Source organism: Rhipicephalus sanguineus, chromosome 1 (genome assembly GCF_013339695.2).
Source record: "Rhipicephalus sanguineus isolate Rsan-2018 chromosome 1, BIME_Rsan_1.4, whole genome shotgun sequence".
Taxonomy (NCBI): domain Eukaryota; kingdom Metazoa; phylum Arthropoda; class Arachnida; order Ixodida; family Ixodidae; genus Rhipicephalus; species Rhipicephalus sanguineus.
This window is the reverse complement of record NC_051176.1, coordinates 13,286,839-13,310,083: the sequence shown is the minus strand read 5'-3', so window position 1 is coordinate 13,310,083 and position 23,245 is coordinate 13,286,839. Positions and strand designations below refer to the sequence as shown.

The window sequence follows — 23,245 nt, the reverse complement described above, 5'->3', positions numbered from 1 at the left end:
AGCCTGTGTACAAGTCCAAGTCATGGCCTAGGTTCCGGGAAGGCTCGGAGGTGAAAGTGGTGGTCACCTCAGGAGCGTTCCGTCCCGTCGCTTCCTGGGGGTCCGACATTTGTGAAAAGCTCCGGCCGGCACTCTTCCGGCCCCCCGATGGAAGTGCCGGTCCTCGACTCGGCATATGACATCTCTCATCTGCGCTGTTTTCTTCGTTTAATGAAGGAGCACTATTGTCTGTGATTTCAACAAAATATACTTATTCAAAGGTCACAGTTGAGCATTCAAGCCGGTCGAATTTACGCAATATGTTAAAAAAAACCGCCAGGCCTGCGCAGAACACGCAGCACTGTCACAGCGAAAGCAGGAAGCGTTGCCCGCGTAGGGACCATTGTAAAGTGTTTTGGGGCGACTACTACAGGTACAGTTGCGAGGTACCCACTACGCCATAAATAATCATATTTTTAAAGGTAGCGGAGAACCAACTATGCAGTCATTTATTTTTTCTTTCCGGAGGAGCGACGTACCCACTACGCTTCTCTAAGGTCCTATGCGCACTTTGTTGATGCTGGAGTGATGAGGACGAATAGTTATGGTTATGGGTGGCAAGCTTGAAAGCACCTACTCGTTACGGGATTGTGCTTCGCCTGCTTGTTATTCTAGCGTACCTTGCTCGACATATGCAAGAACACCTAGCCTTCAAAGAGAGCGTGAGAGATTTTGTGGAGGAATGAAAGTTGCTGGCATATGAGTGGTTTCCCAGAGTGGTGGGCAAGTGTGGAATTATTACACGATGAAAACATTTCAGCATATGCGTGACCGTACAACTAAGCGGTCGTTTTTAACGAAAGTTTGATTGCGCTGTGTGATTTTCTGTGAATACGTATAGTCTTTTGTGGGCCTAAGATCGGCAATAAAAAAAATAAAAAATTCCTCGCTCGACGTGACGCCTTCATAGAATCTTTTTGCGAACGAGTTTCAAGCACCGGCGTGGCTCTGCGTTAGATTACTTGGGTGCCACGCAAAGGGCCCAGTTTCAAACCCTGCTCGATCCCGGATATTTTTTTTTTTTGCCACGAAAGTGTGTTATGCTGGGGTCCACCAAGACTTGACTGAAGTTTTTTCCGTCATGATTATGACGTGGGTACAAGGTACTTTAATGGATGACAAATAAAAGAAAAAGTTTCATTGACGCGAATTACCTGGGAATCGAACCTCTCGGTGGGCGACGGTAAGTGCTATGTGCTCTACCTACCGCGCACAAGTCTCCACAAACGCGCGTTATATCTCTCACATATCCTCTCTCGCACGGCGCTGTTGGTTTGCTAGGTGGTGTCGCCGCCTGTGAGCGGCGAAGTCAAGGACTGTGTCATGACCGTGACCACCACGACTGGCATCGGCAGCGCGTCCGGTGCCAATCGCGGAGGCTGCGCCATGACGCTAACGAGTGGCGATAGGGAGCGATTCGGTGACGAGGCAGGTCGGACGCCTCGATGACAGCAAGGAACAATGGCCGCGCTCACATCGAGGATGCGCCCTAGACATTAAAAGGACCCTGCAACACTTTTCCATGTAACCATGGAATAGCTTCATTAAAGGAGTTGATTGCCTCACGAATCGATTGCCGCAAAAAAAAAATTGAGAATATCTCAAGTACGAGCGGAAGCCGACGAGCGCACTGGAAGCTAAGCAGGGAGGGATGGCATGGGGGAAAGAAGTTACGTCACGCGCGTGTCATGACCTGCAGCACTTTTTCTTTTTTCTTATAACATATGGCTTAATTTCAGTGTGATCGCGAGCGCGCGAGCGGACCCCCGCGACGGCGTCAGTAACTCTATGCAGCACAATGCATAGAGTTACTGCATAGAGTTCATGCAATGCATAGAATCAGCCAATGGGCGCTGATTTCGGTCGATGGCATCATTGCTAGAAAGAAGGGGAAACAATTCTTAACTGACTTTGAAATTTCATTGTAAATTGCAGTCCGCGTGCTGCGCTACCGCTCGCGTGTTCTCAGGTGCCTCGACTACCGATCGGCAGCGTTTTCTGGCCATGCAGAAAAAGTGTTGCAGGGCCCCTTTAAGTTACTTGCTTTGCCTTTCGCTACGTGGTATCGTGTGACGCCTCGATGTGCGAGTAGTGCAGCTTCGTCATACACCAACGGAGTTTCTCCGCCGTGTACTGTTTCGTGTGAAACAGCACCCACTAATAAAACTGCTTCTATAAGCGTCGTAGTAAGGCAACGCCATCCGCGGGCGAATGTCGGGCATTTGTGGAGCGCATTGCTGCAGCTCATTATGGTAGTGTATGCGTGAGCACAGGCGCAGGTTACTCAATTACTGGGGAATGCACACCTTGCCGTTTCTCTCCTAATTGGACTCGCTTTGAAGGAGTGAATATCGAGTACCAGTGTTTATTATGTGCTTGTTGATGCCATCTTGGCAGCAGCGAGGGCAGCCCGACAACCTTCTGAAACTACATTGTATATTTGCAGCTTGGACCACTCTTTCAACAGCTACTTGCGGCACGCTGCAATATCAGCAAGTGCCAGGCTCACCTGCAGTGACTACGTGTTGCTGCCAGTGACGTCACGCCCACAAGGTGGAAGAACAAGCTACATAAAGGCCTGCATCTTCGATCTGCGATCACTTGGCAGCAGCGAGGGCAGCCCGACAACCTTCTGAAGCTACATTGTATATTTGCAGCTTGGACCACTGTTTCAACAGCTACTTGCGGCACGCTGCAATATCAGCAAGTGCCAGGCTCACCTGCAGTGACTACGTGTTGCTGCCAGTGACGTCACGCCCACCAGGTGGAAGAACAAGCTACATAAAGGCCTGCACCTTCGATCTGCGATCACTTGGCAGCAGCGAGGGCAGCCCGACAACCTTCTGAAGCTACATTGTATATTTGCAGGTTAGAATTATTTTTCAATCAATGCAGAAAACACTTTGATTTCTGCCTTAGCTGCTGCCGATACCAGGGCTTGTGTGCTCTCTTGTATTGTGCATGTTATGGCTGATTCCGCCAAGTTCGTGAGGAGCTTAGGAAGGAAATGTCAGATTTCAAATCTAAGCTGGAACGCGAAGTCAGAAACGAGCTCAGAGAGCTGAGGGCAAGCCTTGACTTGTGTCATGACGAACTTGAAAAGGTCCGGCGTGAAAAAGATGAAGTCGCGAAAGAAAACAAGGAGCTCAAGGCAATTAACGCACAACTTGCAAGCGATTGCTCAACGCTATCAAAGCAGATTTTTCAACTCGAGAACCGTGTCACTGTGTCTGAGCAGTACTCAAGAAACCGCAATCTCGAGATAAAAGGTGTACCATTGACTGAAGGTGAAAGCCTCCCTAAGGTTTTGCACAAAATCGGTGCGGCTTTGAGTGAACCTATCATAGAAACAGACATTGAAGTGTGCCATCGTGTGCCAATAAGGAATGCTGATGCTACTCCAAACATAATCGTGCAGTTTAAGAGCCGCACCAAGCGGGATTCAGTCCTGCAGAAAGCAAAAAAGTCACGCCTGTCCAACTCAGGAACTGGGTTTTTCCCCCGGTTCACCGCTGTTTGTTAACGAGCATCTTTGCCCAACGCTGAAGCATCTTCTTGGCATGGCGCTTGCGCAAAAGAGAGTGAAAAACTGGCGATTTGTTTGGTCAAGCAGCGGCAAGATTCTGGCCAGGAAAGATGAAACGTCACCGATTGTGCACTACTCGCAGCGAGCGTGATCTAGGAAAGGATTAACTAGGTCGCGTCGACTGCACATGTTTTTTTTTTGTTACTTAGTGTTTCTGCAATGGCTCTGTCCCCAGAATATGTTAACAATGCATTTCACCTTTCTAAAAACCCTTTCACCTGTTTTCACTTGAATGTGCGTTCCCTCAGAAACAAGGAGGATGAACTGTCGGTTTTCTTAGATGAATTTGTTTTCAATTTCGACGTGATAATGTTTACGGAGACATGGTGTTCTGCAACTACTGAAATTTTCAACCGTGGTGATTATCAAAGCTTCTTCCTTAATAGGCAACATAAGCAAGGTGGGGGTTTAGAAGTTCTCGTGAAGCGTGAGTTAGAATGTGAAATTGATACCCAGTTTTCCATTATATCCCAGGACATAGAGTGTTTGACGCTATTATCCCGCGAATTTTTTTTCACTGTCGTGTATCGGCCACCGAAGGGACAAATGCAAAATTTCATTGAATACCTTGAAAAGCTTTTCAATCATGTGAATTCGAAAAAAAGCGAAACTAATTCTTGGCGGAGACCTAAATATTGATATCTTAAAATGTAGCCACAATACAGAAGCACTTTTTTCCGCAGTAGAGTCATCTGGTCACGCCATCATAACAGATACGGCAACGCGCGATACATCCCACACAGAGACACTCATCGACCTTTTTATTACAAATATAAATACAGAAAGCTTGACAACCGGTGTCCTGAATTGTGATATCAGCGACCACTTACCGATTTATTTGCTTATCAGGGGTGAAGGTCAACTTACACGCGAATGAATGATGTAAAGACGGTACGAAATATCGTACCAACAACTTTAAGTGCCTTCTACGCATGCCTTGAAAAAGAAACTTGGAATGACGTTTACCATTCTTTAACGGCCGACGCTGCCTACGAGGTTTTCATTCGTGCTTTCAAACGTATATATTTCGAGCATTTTAAAGAAAAAATATTGCCAAAGTGTAACAAAAGCCGGAAACCGTGGATCAACCGCGAGTGTCTACGCAGAATAAAAAAGAAAGCAAGATAGTTCCAAAAATTTCTTAAGACCAGGTCGCCAGAGGATCTCGATATTTACAAAAATACCGCAATAAGCTTAACACTTTTCTAAAAAATGAAAAGCGTTGTTTTCTGCATGATCAATTTAGTAAAGAGAAGTGTAAGGACAGTGCGCAGATGTGGAATAAGCTCAACAGTTTGCTAAATCGCACACTCTCGCCAGCAGTCACTGAGCTAACCCATCAAAGACATCATATTGTTCAGCAGTTTAATAAGTTTCTCAGAGATGTTGTGTCCGGTCCGCGAAGGTCAAGTCGGACAAATCATGCTATAAACAGGAACCCTTCGAGCATGTATCTCGAACCAACCAATGAGGCCGAAATATGTGCTATATTTTACTCATTTAAAAACAGCAAAGCACGTGATATTGATGGCATAGAGATAATTCCGGTTAAACACGTGGTTAAACTAATAGCACCAGTATTGGCTTATGTATATAACTGATCGATTACTTCAGGTTGCTTTCCAAAACTGATGCAAGTAGCCAAAGTCAGTATGCTTTTTAAAAGTGGTGACAGAAATAACATGGCCAACTATAGGCCAATTTCGATTCTGCCAATTTTTTCCAAGGGCTTGGAGAAGATAATTTATAAACGGCTAATGAAATTCTGCATGAAATTTAACTTGATTACTTCTTCACAGTATGGCTTCCTACCTAAAAGGTCCACAGAAACAGGTCTCCTAAAGCAAAAAGAATTAATTCTTGAGTCCATTGAAAACAAAGAATGGTGCATCGGAGTATTTGTAGACTACTCGAAGGCGTTCGATCGAATCAATCATGAAATACTTTTGGAAAAACTCGAATTATATGGTATTCGTGGAATCACAGCTCTTCTCCTAAAAACTTACCTACAATATCGATGCCAGCGTGTGGCGATAAGAAACCACGTGTCTAATTGCCAGAATATCACCATAGGAGTCCCTCAGGGTAGTATCCTGGGCCCATTATTGTTTTTATTATATGTTAATGATATAACAACTATTAGCGACGCTCCAAGTTATATTTTGTATGCGGATGACACAAGCCTCCTATTTAAAAGCAACGACATGCAGCAACTCACCTTGGTGATCAACGAAACAATGGAAAAGCTTAATATATGGAGCACTGCAAACAGTTTGTTAATAAATTCCAAAAAACAAAAGCTGTGCTATTCCATGCGCGTCAAAGCCCGCTTATTTTAGAACCAATGATAAAGTTCGACAACGGTAACATTGAAATAGTGGATACTGTAAAAACGCTTTTCAATAAAAACATGAGCTGGGATACCCATGTTAGCTCAGTTATGTCTCGCCTAAATAGGTGTGTAGGTGTTCTAGCGAAATTTCGCTCATACTTTCCCGTATCCATAAAAATTTTAATCTATAACACAATCTTCTTATCGCACCTTAACTATATTGTTTTCTGGTTTGGGGAAATACCACATCCTCTAACATTAGCAAACTGCATGTACTACAAAAGAAGGCGTTGCGTTATATCGCTAATGCTGATTACAATGCACACACTGCTGAACTCTTTCGCCAGTTTAACATTGTTCCCGTACCCCAACTTTACGAGTTCTTTTTATGTATGCGCTACAAAAAATCTGTGTATAACTGCGAGCATGCATTTCTTAGCATATCATCGCTGAAAACGAATACCTCTGTATATGCATTTCGCACCAAAGAGTATTGGTTCGTTCCATTTTGTCGTACTAAGCATGGACAGCAAATGTTACGTCATGCACTTGCAGTTCTGTTGGACAAACTGATTCTCCAAGATATTCATGTGGAACAGTGCAGCATACGCAATATACGAGAGTGTTTCATTCCGTGATGTGAGTGCTTTGTTCTTCAAGTGGTGTTAGTGTTTCTGTGTATTTGTAATTATTATCAAGCTGTTCGCATTATATTATATAACATGTTTGAGGCCCGTGTATTTAGATTTAGGTGCACGTTAAAGAACCCCAGGTGGTCGAAATTTCCGGAGCCCTCTACTACGGCGTCTCTCATAATCATATGGTGGTTTTGGGACGTTAAACCCCAGATATTATTATTATTATTATTATATTATATAACATTAGAGGTTGACCTGCAATGTGAAACGGTTAAAATTTCTTGTTAGTGTATATTGTAGCCTTTTTTGTGTGCCGTGTATATGGGGGCTCGGGCGCTTCTCAAGTGAATTGACTTTCACTTTTTGCCCGAGCATTCTCGCATTATGATGATGCAAATAAATTTCAACTTCAACTTCAATCTTTGCGCAGGATTCACTATAAGATGTGCCCAGCTTTAGGTTGACAACTTCAGCTTCCACAAAGATTAAATCATGATTATTGGCGTAAGTCGTCGGGATGGAGATGTGCCACCAGGCGTCAGCGCGGGCGCATCGTCTTTAAACGGTGCTATAGTTGCCAGACACCAATACACATTGTACAAGCTCTCATATGTCAATGCACAATAAACGATCACCTTCTCGAAAGAGAGGTTTCACTTTCGTCCTATACCGATTCCTATAAAGGAGTGATCCGCCATGGTATTTTTTATCATCGTGCGCAATAGCTGTCAGAGACACCGGCGGCGGCGGCAGTGGACAGCTACGCCACCAAAATCCGCTGTTATTGTGGTCTCACATCAGCTTTCGCAGTAAAATGCATTGCGTTGCATTTTTTCATGTGTTTAAGCATCAGCAGCTGCGACCACTTAAACGAATAGCTCAACCACACACTATAGAGCAGGGGCCTCAAACACGTGGCCTGGCCCCGCCACGGTGGTCTAGTGGTTATGGCGCTCGACTGCTGATCCGAAAGCCGCGGGATCGAATCCCGGCCGCGGCGGCTGCATTTTCGATGGAGGCGAAAACGTTTGAGGCCCGTGTACTTAGATTTAGGTGCACGTTAAAGAACCCTAGGTGATCGAAATTTCCGGAGCCCTCCATTACGGCGTCTCTCATAATCATATCGTGGTTTTGGGACGTTAAACCCCAGATATTATTATTATTAACACGTGGCCTGCGAACCGCATGCGGCCCGCGGACCTCTTACTAGCGGCCCGCGGCCCGCATATGACTATGTGTTCGTCCCTTTTTTAAAACTTTCTGTATATGTATCTTCTTGAGCTATCAAGGCGATGGACTGGGCTAGATCGTACATGTCGAATTGGATAAAAAAAAACCAGCGGAAACACGAACCACAGAGAGAGAACACGATGGGACAGGCTGGCATTTACGATTGATCAAGGGATGCTTGAAACGCGCCCTTATAGCCCCCGGTAACCACCCTGTGCGCATGCGTGAAACAGCCATGCGTCATACAAAACGTCATGCAAAAGTCTTAACGATTTATCACGGAGTCTAGAAAAGTCATCTCCTTAGCAGACAGGGGCACTGACGTGTCGCTGATGCAATTGCTTCCCCCTTTCTTAATGTAGAAGGCTTCCAAAATTTCCCTTTGGGCTTTTGTCTTTTCCTGACCTAAGATTCTAGTGTTGTCACGCACAGGATTGCACGCGCACTACCTGCAATGGCTTGGAAAATGAGCACCGTATTTCATAGGAAGAGCGGCCCTGTGTTCCCTGAGGCGATCATTGAGACATCGGCAAGTTTGGCCGATTTATGCTTTGCCATACGATAAAGGAATATGATAGACAACATGAGTAGCACAAGGCACAAATTGCGAGACATGATTCGTGCCGCACGTTGTCCTTCTCTGCGCATGCCGATTGATGCGGCTGCATAGACCACTCAACTTTCGCGGAGCCGAGAAAACCATGAGCATGCCATGTTTCATCGCCACCTTCTTGATATTGTGCGATAGCGTGTGCACATATCGCATGACCACGAAATTGCCTTGGTCCCGCGAAGCAGAGGCGTTGACTGCTTCCCCCCTGCGCGACCTTTTCTGCTCTTACAGCAGCTCCTCGGCAACCGCTCGCGTTTACATGGTGCGGGAACCCAGCCGACTCCAGTATGCTTGCTAGTTTCGACACTCGCCTGTATCGTGTGAAAGCAGCTCTTTCGCAATGCGTTCTTGAAACAAAGCATTGCTATGCTTAAGAGAACGGAAATTTGGGCAAGTTGGTTTGCATTCATTCATTGGTTTGCAGCGCCCGTCCAGTTGTTTCTTTCTGTCCTCGTGTTAGTGCGCTGTTTTTATAATGAATCACTGCTATGCCTCTTTTTGTTAGCTTTGAGTGGCAAAGAGCTGTATGGCAGGACGTCTTTCGTAGAGCGCGGTGCACATGACCAGCATACATACAATTCTTGAGCTTCACAAGCATGACAGATCTAAAGCTTTTTTTTGTGGTCACCATGTGTGGACACATAACCGTGAAACAAAACTCTATATTTCAGAATCGGCATCGGGATTTCAGTGATTTTGGAGATAGGTATCGACATGCTGTTGCAATCTTGCCCCCTAGTCGCCTTCGGAAATGGTCCATATATGAAATATGGGAACGGTCTTTTTTCAAATGATAACGTTAGCAGACATTCTGTACAACCTATCCCCCCAGAGCTGCCACCCCGTAAAATTGTCACGTGCTAGGTGGCACCAGCTGGCAAAATAAGTGTTCTGCACTCGGCTCCTTGGTGACGATGGGCGCTGGCTAACACTACCAGGCTTCACGCACAGAAATTCTCAACAATGTGGACGAGCAACGCCCGCCCTAGTAGCTCAGTTGGCAAAGTATCGGACGCGTAATTCGGATGTTGTGGGTTTGGAGGGATGCGTTGCGGGCTTGTTGGTAGCACATCTTCAGCAAGTTTCCTTGTAGCGCACCTAAGAAAGAGGACGAAAAAAAAATTCGGCAGATCCCACGCCTTTTGGTACTCGGCATCATGCGAAGCAGTTAGCGAGTAGTTCTATGCTGCATTTTTTGGCTTTGAACAAAGCGCTACGTGGTGTATCGACGTGTTTTTGTAATTGTTGTAGTCGTGTGAACATCGTGGGCTTACTAGGCACGTCGACAACACTGGCGTTTAAAGGATGACTCTGACGTAACGTAAGCACTCACGTTAGAGCGCATATGTCAGTATTCTTGAAACGAAGTGCACTTTGCGATGCGGTGATGTGAATGTCATCTGTAACTTTCGTTAGCCTATTCATCCGGGGTCGAGCGACGCTTAAATTTAGCTTGCTGAATCATAGGAATCTAAATGTAACGTTTATTAGACGTATATGAAAGCGGAGCTGGCACTGGAACCACACACGTTAACCTGACATGACGCCTGTATTGTCGGAGTGCATATGCAGTGTTTATTGCTTTGCTATAAAATTATATAACCAGCACCAAAGCCACAAGTGACGTTGCACCGACATAACCTGCATAGGGTGCTTTTACAAAGCAGTTCAATGACTTTGCGTGGCTCTGTGGCAAAATACCTCACTGCCACGCAGAGTGCTTGGGTTCGATTCCTCCCGGGATCGCATTTTAAATGCGAAGCATTTCGTAGCGAACCTCAGGCACTTTGGGCGTTTCTATCTATCTATCTATCTATCTATCTATCTATCTATCTATCTATCTATCTATCTATCTATCTATCTATCTATCTATCTATCTATCTATCTATCCGCCTACGTATGGGCACTCTCCTGGGCGTCTCCATAACTTCTATTATACCAAAATTGGCATAGCAGGGGATCGGTGTATGGTGAACACGATGCACTGGTCATGGCATGAATAACGCAAAATATCTGTCGCGTACGTCATGAAACCCTTTCTCTCAGTCACGTGTGGCACATACCCGTAAACCAGAGTTTATGTTATGCGGGTATGTGCCACAGGTGATACAAAGTCTCACCCAACACAGTAAAGGCGAACACACACAATGACACGCAAGGAAATAATAATAATAATTGTTAGGGTCTTAATTTTGACCATCTGGTATTCCTTTACGTGCACCGAGATCGCACAGTACATGGGCATCTAGCATTTTGCATCCATCGAAATGCGACCGCCGCGGCCGGGATCGAACCACGACCATCGGGTCAGCAGCCGAGCACCGTAACCGCTACACCACCGTGGCGGACACAAGGAAAGTGAGGAAGCTGAAGACAGAACACCCCTGGAAGACGCTCAACTACCATGCACTCGTTCACGTGGTCCGCACCGTGGACCACGTCGATTGCGCAAAAACCGGGGTCAATGCTTACTACAATAAACCTGCCGAGAGAACCAGGCCTCTCATCATTACCGGTGACTTCAACATTGATTTATCAAAACCCAACAACGCCTGGTCTTTACACTGCGTGAAAGACGGCTTGAATGTGGACAGGTCATCAAAAGACCTCGCTGCCACGTGCAGGACAGGAGGCGTCATAGATCATTTCATCGTAGGAGTCATCCAGGATTTCCACCAGCTGTGCTATACCTCGCACTTCACTACACTTAGACACCTCGTAGCCGCGATCACGAACCGGTCCCATTAACAAGCCCGGTCCAGCTGCTGGTGCTCGCTGATCACGGTGAGGACGACCTTGTTCAAGAACTGTCAAGAATCGCTTCTACACATACACACGGATTCGTGAAACGTTCGTCCGTTCCTGTCATAACAGATAAGAATAAGCATAACAATTGTAACACAGCTGTAACAGACAGACAGACAGACAATGAACGTTATTTGATCCTGAGGAGCTTTCGCGGGAACCCCTATCGGGGACCCGCGGAGGCCGCTGGCCACGTCCAAGTCGGGGCTGGGAGACCATGATGTTCCGCCCTTTCTTGGGCCCCCTGGATTGCCTGGATTTGTGCCTGGAGCGATGGGCTCCGGAGTGCCTACTGCAACTGTGACTGTAACGTACGCGCAGTGCGCCTGCGTGTGCCGCTCGGTTGGGTGTATATCCAGGGAAACTTTGCTGAATGAAGCTTAGTTGCGAGTAACGCCTGTCCTGTGCATTTGTGTTTCTTCTTTGTGCTGTTCGGATTTGCGCTATCCAGTATTGAAGAATATAAGCACTACATATCAGCTTACCGCGTCTGGTGATGGTAACACTCATGTTGCTGTTGGTATCGTTACGCAACTGTAAAGAACTGGTTAAATAATACATATGCGACTCTTCAGCATATGAGTGTGTTTATACCACTTCCACATTTCTCTAGCGTCATTCCGTAACGTTTCGCTCAACATGAAAAACTATGCCACAGTCACCATCCCGCGCATGCTTCGCAAAACATCGATTCCCACGGTAAGTGGGATCTGCCGAATTTTTTAAATGCGAAGCATTTCTTAGCGAACCTTTGGCACTTTGAGCGTTTCTATTTACGTATCTATCTATCTATCTATCTAGCCGCCTACGTCTGGGTGCTCTCATGATCGCCTCCTTAACTTTGGGTAGACGAAAATTGGCATGGTAGGGCAAGAAGATTTGAAGAATATGACTGTAGGATCATGACATGAATAACGTGAAAATCCTGTCGCGTACGTCGTCAAACCCTTTCCTCCAGACACGTTTGGCACATAACCGTTTACCACGGGCCGCGGTGTACGGGTATGCGCCACAGGTGATTGACGGTTTATATCTACCCAGGAACGGCGAGAACAGACATTGGTAACTTAAATGCGAGAGCTTTAAGAAAAAGCGACATCGGCAGCGTTGACCCGACGAAAGAAAGCAATGAAAATTAGGATCCCAGCAGGAATCGAACCCAAGCATTCTGCGTGGCAATCAGGTATTCTACCACAGAGCCACGCCACACTCTAAGGCAAAATTACCCCGAACGAGGAGTAACGGAGCCCAATAGGCCCGCAGATGAACGGTTAGACCGTCGTAGGAGCAAGCGGAGAGGGATGCGTGCCGTGTGCAATTCAGTTAGTCTGCAAAGGGATGAACGGCGCGGGAGATGCAGGCCGTGTGCATGGATACGTTCCGTGTGCAAACCGTTGTCAAGGGAGCTAATCGTCCTCCTCGCTCGGGTCAGTCTTCCATCTTGTGTTTGAGCTGGTGTGTTGCCGGTTAAGTCGCGCTCGGAGTTCGCCGATCTAGGACCTACGGCTCGCTGCCTTTGATACAGACGTATGCGTGGATGAGTGTGTCGTGCTGCTTTTACGTTTCGCCACACCCACGAAGTCTGGAGCTGCTCTCGACACGTCGCGACGCCGCGCTGTATATCTCCGGCGCAGTCACGGCACTGCGTCGCCACCGGCTAGGAATGGCGGCCGAGAAGACTGTAGGCCTATCGGACTTCAGTCTGACTCGGGGCACAAATCTGCGCTGGATTCTTTCACAAGTAAGTGATCGCTTTTTATTCTGCCGTACCTATCGCGTGCGATGCAGTAAACTGATCGCGTGCGCGAAACTGATCGCGATTATCGGTAACGGACTCGATCGTGTTGTATATCGCGCGCACGAAATGTACCGCGAGGGCCGGCTTGGGCGTGAGCTCGCCTGTGCTTTGTGACCGCCTGGATATTGGCCGCCGTTGTCGTCGCCTGGCCGGATGTTCGCTCACCGATGATTCACCGTGGTGATGAGCTGCAAGCTCGCGATATTAGCCATATTAGGCAGAGGCCTCGCCGCTGTTTTGCGACTCGCCCGAAACGCTGTGCGGTAGCAACGAGCTCGATTGTATGCCGCGCGCTTGAAATGCACCGGCATGGGTTGGCGGGTGCTTCAGCTAGCCGACATTAGCTGCGATTCGGAACTCTGCGGAAATTGGTCGCCGTGACCTTCGGCTTCCTCGACGCTCGCTCGTAAGCAGTCCGCCGCCGTTCGAGGCGTCGACCCCGCTTTCGCTCGCTGCACATTACTAGTGCGCGCTCGAAGAATTTGATGGAAATTGGACGCCGTTATCGTCGACGTCCCCTTCGCTCGCTCGCTAGCAGCCTGGCGCCTTTCGTGGCGTCGGCTTCGCGTTGCGGCTGACGGGCTTGCTCGAGTTATACGACGCCGCTCGCAAAAAACTCGCCGGCTGGTTGGGGCACGGTGGTTGGCGGCGCCTCGGCGTGATGGCTGCGGCCGCCGCACTTGAAGTGTTTGTTGCGCTGTGTGGCTTGAAATGCGTCTTTGATGACGTATGACATCACGGTGAAATTATTTACATGCCATAGTTTAGACGTGTGTTTTTATTTAAGCATTCGAACTATCAACCACCACATTCTTTTTACGCAGTTTCAAGCAATATGCGTAACTGGTCCTGCACTATTATTAATAAAAAACTACCTACTCAATAGAAGCCAAGTTGTCAGTATGTTAGGTCATAAATCTATACTTAAAGTAACAAATATAGGAGCACCTCAAGGTTCTATTCTCGGCCCACTTCTTTTCATTATTTACATAAATGATTTGCCATCTTGCCTTACCAGTTCAGAATGCTTACTGTATGCAGACGACACAACAATTGTTAACACTGATAAATGCCTCCAATCTCTGACACAGAAGCTAAATGATGACCTTTCAGGCTTGGCTGCTTGGTGTATCCATAATAAATTACAAATAAATCCCACTAAAACGAAATTCGTTGTTTTCCACTCTCACCAACGTGAACATAATTATATCCCGCCAATATTTCTAAATCAATTCGCAATTGAAGCAGACGATGAGGCGACCTTCTTGGGAATTAAACTGGACCGTCATTTGAAATTTCATTCGTATGTTGCAGACCTGCGAAAAAAAATGGCTTACGGCATACGTGTTCTAATTAAATCCCGCGATATATTTTCCAAACCCACATTACTTTCATTGTACTACGCTTTTATTCATTCTCATATTAATTACTGTATCACATCTTGGGGCAATACCTACAGCAGTCATCTCGTCTCCCTTCAAACTATGCAAAATCACTCTATAGAATACTTACCCACAGTCATTATCGCAGTGATGCTAAAGCTCTCCTGCATGCCAACAACATCCTAACAATCGAGAACACTTTCAAATATAATCCAGGAATACTATTTTTCAAGCAAATAATAAATCAGCTTCCTTTGTTTATAATCCCTCCATCAAGTCTAGAGAATACAAACTTGACAAGGTTTGCACAAAATCACAATTTTATCTTACCTATAGTTAATACTAACTATGGCAAACAAACAGCCCACTTCACTGGAATCTATTTCTGTAATACTATACCTTCAGGAATAAAAACCTCGGAATCAATCGGCATATTCAAAAGAGATATGAAAACTTTCCTCTCATCCATTCCATAATCTGGATAGTTTTGGTCACTTCTATTACTCCCGCTCCCTTTCGTGCCTTCTCACAACCTAATGTTAACGCAGCATCGCATCATCATCCTACATTGCTGATATCAGATGTCTCTGTTTAGTTTTCTTTTTCGTAGTTTATTTTTTAAGATTTTTCACCATGGTAATTATCTGAAAACTGTTTAGGAGAGTTGAATTACCTCTATTTTTTATGTAGTCTAATTTCAGTTTTTGTTGCTACTTTCTGCTAATGATTTTCTTCAGTAGAACTCCTTTTTTCTTTTTTACCTGCAATGTATTTTATTACCTGTTTTCTGCACCACTGTTTGCTGCACCAATTAATTGTTTCTATATTCACTACTATAGGAGGTCCCGATTCAGTCTCTGACTATGGGACCTGCTTCTGTATACACAAATTTTGTAATTGATTCGATAACTAAATAAAAGGATTTCTGATTCTGATTTCACCTTGCACATATTTGTCATGTACGTGCGTCTTCATCCCTTCTGTGACGTGTCGCAGAATATTTGGAATATTTTTGTGCTTCGCAGGGGTGAAATTATTTGCGTGCCATGTTTTAGACGTGTTTTTGTTCACATTGCACGTATTTGCACAGTTCGTGCGTCTTCACCCTCGCTGTCACGTGACTAAATATTTGCAATATTTTTGTGCTTTGCAGGATGCAGCCGTTGCCCACGACGAGCAGAATGCTGTGTGCCCTGGCGCGTACAACGCCTGCCATCTATCGCTTCCGTTGGAGCAGCTTCACAGAAAGGACTGTACGACATATGACAACGCGGCTGAACACGTATTGGACATTTTGTAAGGAATTCAATGGAAGAAAGCAGAAACTTCATATGTATAGAAAAAATAAAACGTTTCATTGTCTCACTTTTGTCTTTCGTTGTCGCATTGAATGCGAAAGCAGTGACATACGCATGACTAAATATTCTTTTGCGTGTTTTTTTCCGCGGCATTTGTTGGTCACCGCGGAAAGAAACACGCGAAAAAAGTATTAAGTCTTGCGGAGAGTAACTGTAGAAAATCATCCCTGGGATAAAAAGTTCATCCGAATGGAGCGTTTGAGTGGACAGACCGTTGGTCCTTGCGAGGTGCAACTGCGAGGACTAACGGTTGCCCGGTAAGGTGTAAATGTGAGGACCAAATGTTAGTCCATTGAGGTGATCTGTGGGGACTAACAGTTGCCCGGTAAGGCGTAAATGTGAGGACTAAATGTTAGTCTATTGTGGGGACTAACTGTTAGACCCGGTGCCGTTAGTCCTTAAAGGGATTAATGGTTGTGGCAGCCCCATTAGTCCCCAAAAGGACGAACCACACACCCTTTTAACACCCTTTTGCCTTAGAGTGCAGGTCTATAAACTGGTTTGGAAAAACAGCCTATGCAGGCGTAATTTCGGTGCAACGTCAATGTGGTTGTGGTGCTGGCCATTTATTTGGCAAGAAAGCGATAAATACTACACGATACTCCTACGATACAGGCGTCATATTAGATTAACGTCGATGGTTCCAGTGTTGGCTCCGCTTTTATAGCAGTCTAATAAACATTGCATTTGTATTCTTATGATTCAGCAAGCTATATTGAAGCATTGCTCGAACCCGGAGGAACAGATTAACGAAAGTTACGTATGCTATTCACATCATCGCACCGTAAAGTGCACTTAGTCCACAAGAACGACGCAGCGTCCTCTTCATTTCTTACGAGGCTGGGCGATGGCCTCATGCTGACCGAGAATGATGCGAGATTGATTGACATCCGCTTTGTAGACTAGGCTACGTAGCACATACGCGCAGGTAGTCTACGAATACAACAAGCGCCATCCACTGATTTCAGTCTACGTAGCACTATCCAGACCTACCAGCCTCGACGGCCTATATCGACAGACAATTTGTCGACGAAATGACCGAGGCATTCACAATTTCCAACACCTGTACTATACCTCATACTTCACTACACGTGGACTCCTCGTCACTGCTATCACGACCGGATCCGATAACAAGTCATGACCAGCTGCTGGTGCTAACTGATCACGGTGATGTTGACCTTGTTCAAGAACTGTTAAAAACCTCTTCCACACATGCACACGGGTTCGTGAAACAGGCGTGCGTTCTCCATCATAAGGGACAAGTATAAGCACTATACATATCAGCTTACCTCTTCGGGTGTTGGTAATACGCACGTTGCCGTTGGCAGCGTCACCCAACTGTAAACAACTGGTTATATAACACATATTCGGCTCATCAACATATATGTGTGCGTTTAAAATTTATAAAAAAATCTTTAGCGTCATTTTGTAACGTTTCGCTCAGTAAAAAAATTCCGGCACAGTAACCTTCCTGCCGCATGCTTCGCATAACATCGACTCCCACGGTACGCGGGATCGGGCGATGTTTTATTCTTAGCATTCTTCGGCTCAACGCTGCCGATTTTAGTTTGTCTTAACGCTCTAGAAATTAATTAACAATGTCTTTTCTCGCCATTCCTGGGTAAATATGAACTGTCAATCACCTGTACGGCATACCCGCGCACCGCGGCCCGTGGTAAACGGGTATGTGCCACACGTGTCTGGAGGAAAGGGTTTGACGACGTAAGCGACAGAATTTTCACGTTATTCATGTCATGAGGAGACAGTGATATTCTTCAAATCCTCTTGCCCTCCCATGCCGATATTGGTCTACACCAAGTTAACGAGGCGATCACGAGAGCACCCAGACGTAGGCGGCTAGATAGATAGATAGATAGATAGATAGATAGATAGATAGATAGATAGATAGATAGATAGATAGATAGATAGATAGATAGATAGATAGATAGATAGATAGATAGATAGATAGATAGATAGATAGATAGATAGAAACGCTCAATGTGCATAAGGTTCGCTAAGAAATGCTTCGCATTTAGAAATATATAGGCACACGTACACACACAGAGTGCTATGAGTGGTTTTCCTGTCTTTTACGTGCGCTACAAGGAAGCTTACTGAAGATGTGGGTTTGGGCCCCACCACCGAAAAATCTTTCAAATGCCAAGCATTTCTTAGCGAACTTCTGCGACTTTGAGCGTATCTATCTATCTATCTATCTATCTATCTATCTATCTATCTATCTATCTATCTATCTATCTATCTATCTATCTATCTATCTATCTATCTATCTATCTATCTATCTATCTATCTGTCTGTCTATCTATCTATCCGCCAACGACTTTGTGCTCTAGTGCCCATTCCGTTAATGGGATGTATGCGAAAATTGGTATGGCGCGACATGACTGTATGACGAACATAAATGGCAGGTCATAGTATGAAAACCATAGCATGCATGTGTTGAACGGCACGATGTAGTACATGTCACGCTCTTGGCGTTCTTACGGCCTTTTCGTTAATTTATTATATACCAAAATTGGCGCGCCGTGAAGAGAGAATCACATAAGGGTGATTCCACGAGAGATCGAACATGCCTGTCCGGTCGCAATTTTTGTTTTGCCTGGGTTTTTTATATGTTATGTGGGCACATTGAAAGCGCACGGAATTGAAAATTTGATTTCCAAGAAACGCTCCCAGCGCGCCAAAAAAATATTTGAAGGTGGCGGCGCGGGCCTCCTGTTTTTGCTCACTACAATGCTTTCGGATTTCACGGCCAAATTTAGCGCGAATGTAAATGATGTCGAAAATTTTTTTTGCTGGTTTTAATACGCATTACTGTGAATTACATCCATGTTTTTTATGCCGTCCTCCAAAAGAAGATGTGAAAAAAATGGCAAACACGGAAGAAATTAAAAAAGGGTCCTAAGTTTGAGGCGCCTTAGCGCATTTGCTATTTCAAACAGAAACTTAAAAACAATGTCAACTATAGAAAAGAGCCTTTGCAGCATTTATACGGCAGATGATTTTCCTACGGGCAGCGCAAAAAATTGTTAAAGAAGCGAGTTTTTTCAAAAAAGTAAGTTTTCAAAAAATAAAATAAAAAAACTCCGGTCTAAATTTTGACGAAAATTTTTTATCAAAGAGCGCTTATGTCAGTGAACACACGGTTTTAATATCATATGTCCTCATTTGCTTTGTTTACGAGATATAACTGGCCAAAATGACCCTTGCTGTGTGTGCACACTTCAGTGCGACTGATGGTTATTAGCTTGCATTTTGCGTAAATCGCAGTTTTAATTATTCTGCTGCAGCAAAACCTTGCTCTGGTGGCTTTTCGTCAAGAAAAATGTCTTCTCAGATTTTATTTGTGTCTAGCGTGTGCACAAGTGGGCTGCTGCCACCCTCTAAATGGCTAACGTGTAAACAGTTTGCAGCCTACAGCCTCGCCTACAATCATCAGAGGAAAGATGGGCGCGCCTGTTCAAGATATCAATCGCTTCTTCTTCCTGAAGGAATGCCTGGTCTACCTCATCGCGGTTAGATGTAGACAGGTTTTCCTTGAGGAGCGTAAAGCAAAGCGGGTGTCGCGAAGATCCTCAGCCTATGACAGTAGCTTCTGGAGGTAGGCAACAACAAAAAAAGCAAGGAAAAGAAATTGCGCAATGAAAACGTTTTCCGCAGCAATCTTCTTTTTGTGAACGCGTAAATTCTTTATTCTTTATTCAAAAATACCCTGCTTTGCCCAAAGGCGTGTAAGCCGGGGGGGGGGGGGGGTTACAGCTTGGAAAAAAAAACAAGTCTTCGTTATAACAGCACACTTGGTCACAAGACAATTGGTTCCACTCTTGTACAGTACGAACAAAAAAAGAATTAGCATATAGGTTCGTTCCAGTCCGGTATTCTTGAATTTTGAGGTCATGATGGAATCTTCTGGACAGATAATGCGGTGGTTTAAGGTAAGTGTCTTTATTTATGCCACTCATTTTATGGTATATCTGAAATAACAATTTCAAACGCAGTTTTCTTCTGCGAGATGAGAGCGCCTCCCATCCCAGTTCATTTTTCATTTCAGTACAGCTGTCACCTCGCTTATACCGACTCAGAACGAACCTTGCTGCCCTGTTCTGTATTTTCTCGATCAGATCAATCGAGGACTTTTGGCGCGGATCCCACACACAACACGCATATTCCAAAATCGGGCGGACAAACGAAATATATGCAGTACTTTTCAGGACAGCAGGGGAGGATCTGAGATTTCGTTGAATGAAATTTAGTGCTCTGGCGGCTTTTGCAACTACCACATGCACATGCCCATTCCATGAACAGTCGCTCGTAAAGGTTACACCCAAGTATTTATACATACATTGATGATCAATGACGCCACCATTAAAAAGTAACGCGTTTCATCCTTTTTCTTTTTTAGTAAAATGCACATGCACACATTTTTTAACATTAAGTTGCATTTTCCACTTCTCACACCATTGCACAACTCGGGTAAGGTCAGCCTGTAATTCAATGCGATCCTGCTCATTTTTTTTATTTTTCTGTACACGACGGAGTCATCAGCGAATAGACGTACTCGAGAAGAAATGCCATCAGGAATATCATTATTGTAAACTAAAAACAGTAGCGGCCCTAAAACGGACCCCTAAGGGACACCCGATGTTACTTCAACCGTAGAAGAAGTGGTGCCATTGAGAATGACACATTGTCGACGCTGTGATAGATAACTGGCTATCGAATTCAATACTTTCTTATCAATATTTGCCCTTTCAAGCTTGCGAAGAAGCAAGGGATGACACACGGTGTCAAACGCCTTTCTGAAATCTAAGAAAACGCAGTCTGTTTGACTGTTATCATCAATCTCGGACACTAAATCATGGTAGAACTCAATCAGTTGTGTTGTGCAAGACAGGCCCCTGCGGAAACCATGTTGAACATCAACTAATAATTTATGTTGAAGTAAGTGTTTCATTATGTCTTTATATAAAATGTGCTCTAGTAATTTGCAGGGAATCGATGTTAATGAAATAGGTCTATAATTGTTGGCCTCTTTTTTGGAACCACCCTTGTGAATGGGAACCACAAAGGCCATTTTCCAGTCCTCAGGCAGAATTCCGGTAGAGAGAGATGTTTTGTATATTAGGTAAAGATAAGATGCTATTGGCCAGGCACAGCGCTTCAACACGCCTGGGGAAGTACCATCTGGACTCGTCTATATTTTTTAAAAGGGATTCCATACCAATCGCGCAGAGTTCAACCGGTGGCATTAATGGTTGAGTTCCCAGAGGTGGCTCCGCCAGCGTGGATAATTTCTCAAAATTCGTTTGAGGTAAAAATACGGAATGAAAGAAATCATTAAGACAAGCAGCTTTATCAAGATCGCTGGACAAGATCTGATCATCGTGGACAATTTCGTTCACTCCGGTTGAATCAGCTCCACAGTTCCTTACGTATCTCCAAAAAAGCTTTGGTTTCGTTTTTATGCTTTCGTTTAGTCGATTGAAGTATCGATCCTTTGCGCTACAACCTTTAGATTTATAGTCCTTAGTTATCTCGACTAGCCTGTTGTACTGATAACTACTATGGGTTCTTTTAAATGCCTTGTATACTCGTCGTCTTTTCCTTATTAATCTAAAAATCGCTGGTGTCACCCATGGCTTCTTGCACTTTTTGAGTTTAACCGCGTTTGTACTTGGCACACACTTTTCTGTTAGTTCTATAACTTTAGCTTTAAATAGTGACCACAGTTGTAAAACATCGGCGTTCTCGCAATGACAATCGAAAACAGGCAAATGAGCAAATAATTCCTGAGAAATGGCAGAGTAATCACCCTTATCATAAAAATATACCTTCCTCAATTGACGGGGCTTGGGTCTCTTGATCTCATGTTTAATAGTTGATACAACAGCGAGATGGTCACTGATACCGGGAATACATGTCACAGAGTCTACAATATTTGGCGAATTACAAAAAAGCAAATCTAAAATCTTATTTCTTGTGGCCACTGTAACGTATTGAGTAAGACTGAACGTATCAACGATCTTTTTCATGGTGATGTTCTCACGACAGCCAGTCAAGGCGATACATGTTCCATTAGACCACGTCAAATCCGGTAGGTTGAAATCACCGGCAAGAATAAACTGTTCTGATGTTTTCGAAATTATGTCGTACAGTTGCTGCAACGTATCCGGGTCAGAATTTGGCGGTCGATAAAATGTTCCGGCAACAAATTTCGTATTATCAGCAAGGGTCACCGTGCACCAGACCGATTCTACGTCATCGTATCCGATATCAAGTTCCGATGACTGTAAGGAAGAGTGAACTAACAAGAATACCCCTCCAGCTGTTCTTGTCCTATCATTTCGGTAGACGTTGAAGCGGCTAGGAAACAGCTCGCTATCATTGATTGACGGTATCAGCCACGATTCTGTCCCAAACACTATTTCTGCCTTCGTCGATTCAATTAAGCCCGCGAATTTATCTATTTTATTCACAATACTTCTACAGTTTACGACAACAGCTGTTAGGTTGCGTGAGGATGAGGCAGTCTTACGAGCAGGGTGTCACTTCTTTTGAGCGGGAACTACCTTTTCTTTGACTTTGTCCCACGTGAAGACCTTACCATCAACAATTAGTTTGTCAAAACTTAGTTTAACCTTGCTACTGCTGTCTGCTAGTTCTGTTTTAGCGTGGTTCCACAATCGTTTTCGGATTTCTCGTGTTTCTGGTGCATAGTCCTGGCCTACACTGTACTCAGACCCTTTGAATTTTTTCGCGTTTTTAAGGACATCCATTTTTTCCTTGTCGGAGGAAAAATTAACAATTGGCCGGTTGAACTTCTTGCTGAATCGACCGACACGGTGTGCTCTTTGTACTGACGTCAGTTCTATTGGAAGGCGAGTTAGACAGATGCCCTTAATCAGTTCCTCAGACTGCTGCCACGTTTCTCCCTTGTCATCTTTAACGCCGTAAAAGACCAGGTTGGCCCTTCGGCTTCTATTTTCAAGGTCAACGTCTTTTGTTTGCAGTTCCTGAACTTTCTTTTCGAGCTGTTTGACCACATTTCCCTGCTGTTCTACTTTCTCGTTAAGAACTTCAATCTGTCCTTCAGTTTTACCCAATTTATGGTTTATTTCAGATAGCATAGCTTCATGTTTTGCAAGTTTTTCCTGGATAGTATCCAGTTTCTTCATGATGCTGTTCTGACCTGCCTGCAAACCCTTGAGCAAGTCTAGTTCAGTTTCACCGCGGGGGCCTGGATTCATCTCTACATCACCGGAAAGCAACAATAATAAAATCAAATACAGTACCCGATTAGTAAACAAACGGAGCTTTCTATGGCAAGCACGTTCTTTCGCTCGCTTGCTACAACTACAAACAGAGCACGTCGTCGTCGGAGGAGCCGGCAATGCACAAAGTAATCTACGTACATGAAACGAGCAGTGTTCACTAACCTGCAATACC

The 23,245-nt window shown here is 44.8% G+C and overlaps 1 protein-coding gene across 1 annotated transcript in view; it reads left to right on the top strand.

Moving 5' to 3' along the window:
* The window catches only part of LOC119379633 (uncharacterized), a 157,731-nt gene that overhangs the window by 33,108 nt on the left and 101,378 nt on the right, over nucleotides 1-23,245 (top strand). Inside the window, 1 exon segment of the mRNA XM_049412052.1 lies at nucleotides 1,321-1,471. Coding sequence (XP_049268009.1) covers nucleotides 1,321-1,471 — 151 coding nt within the window.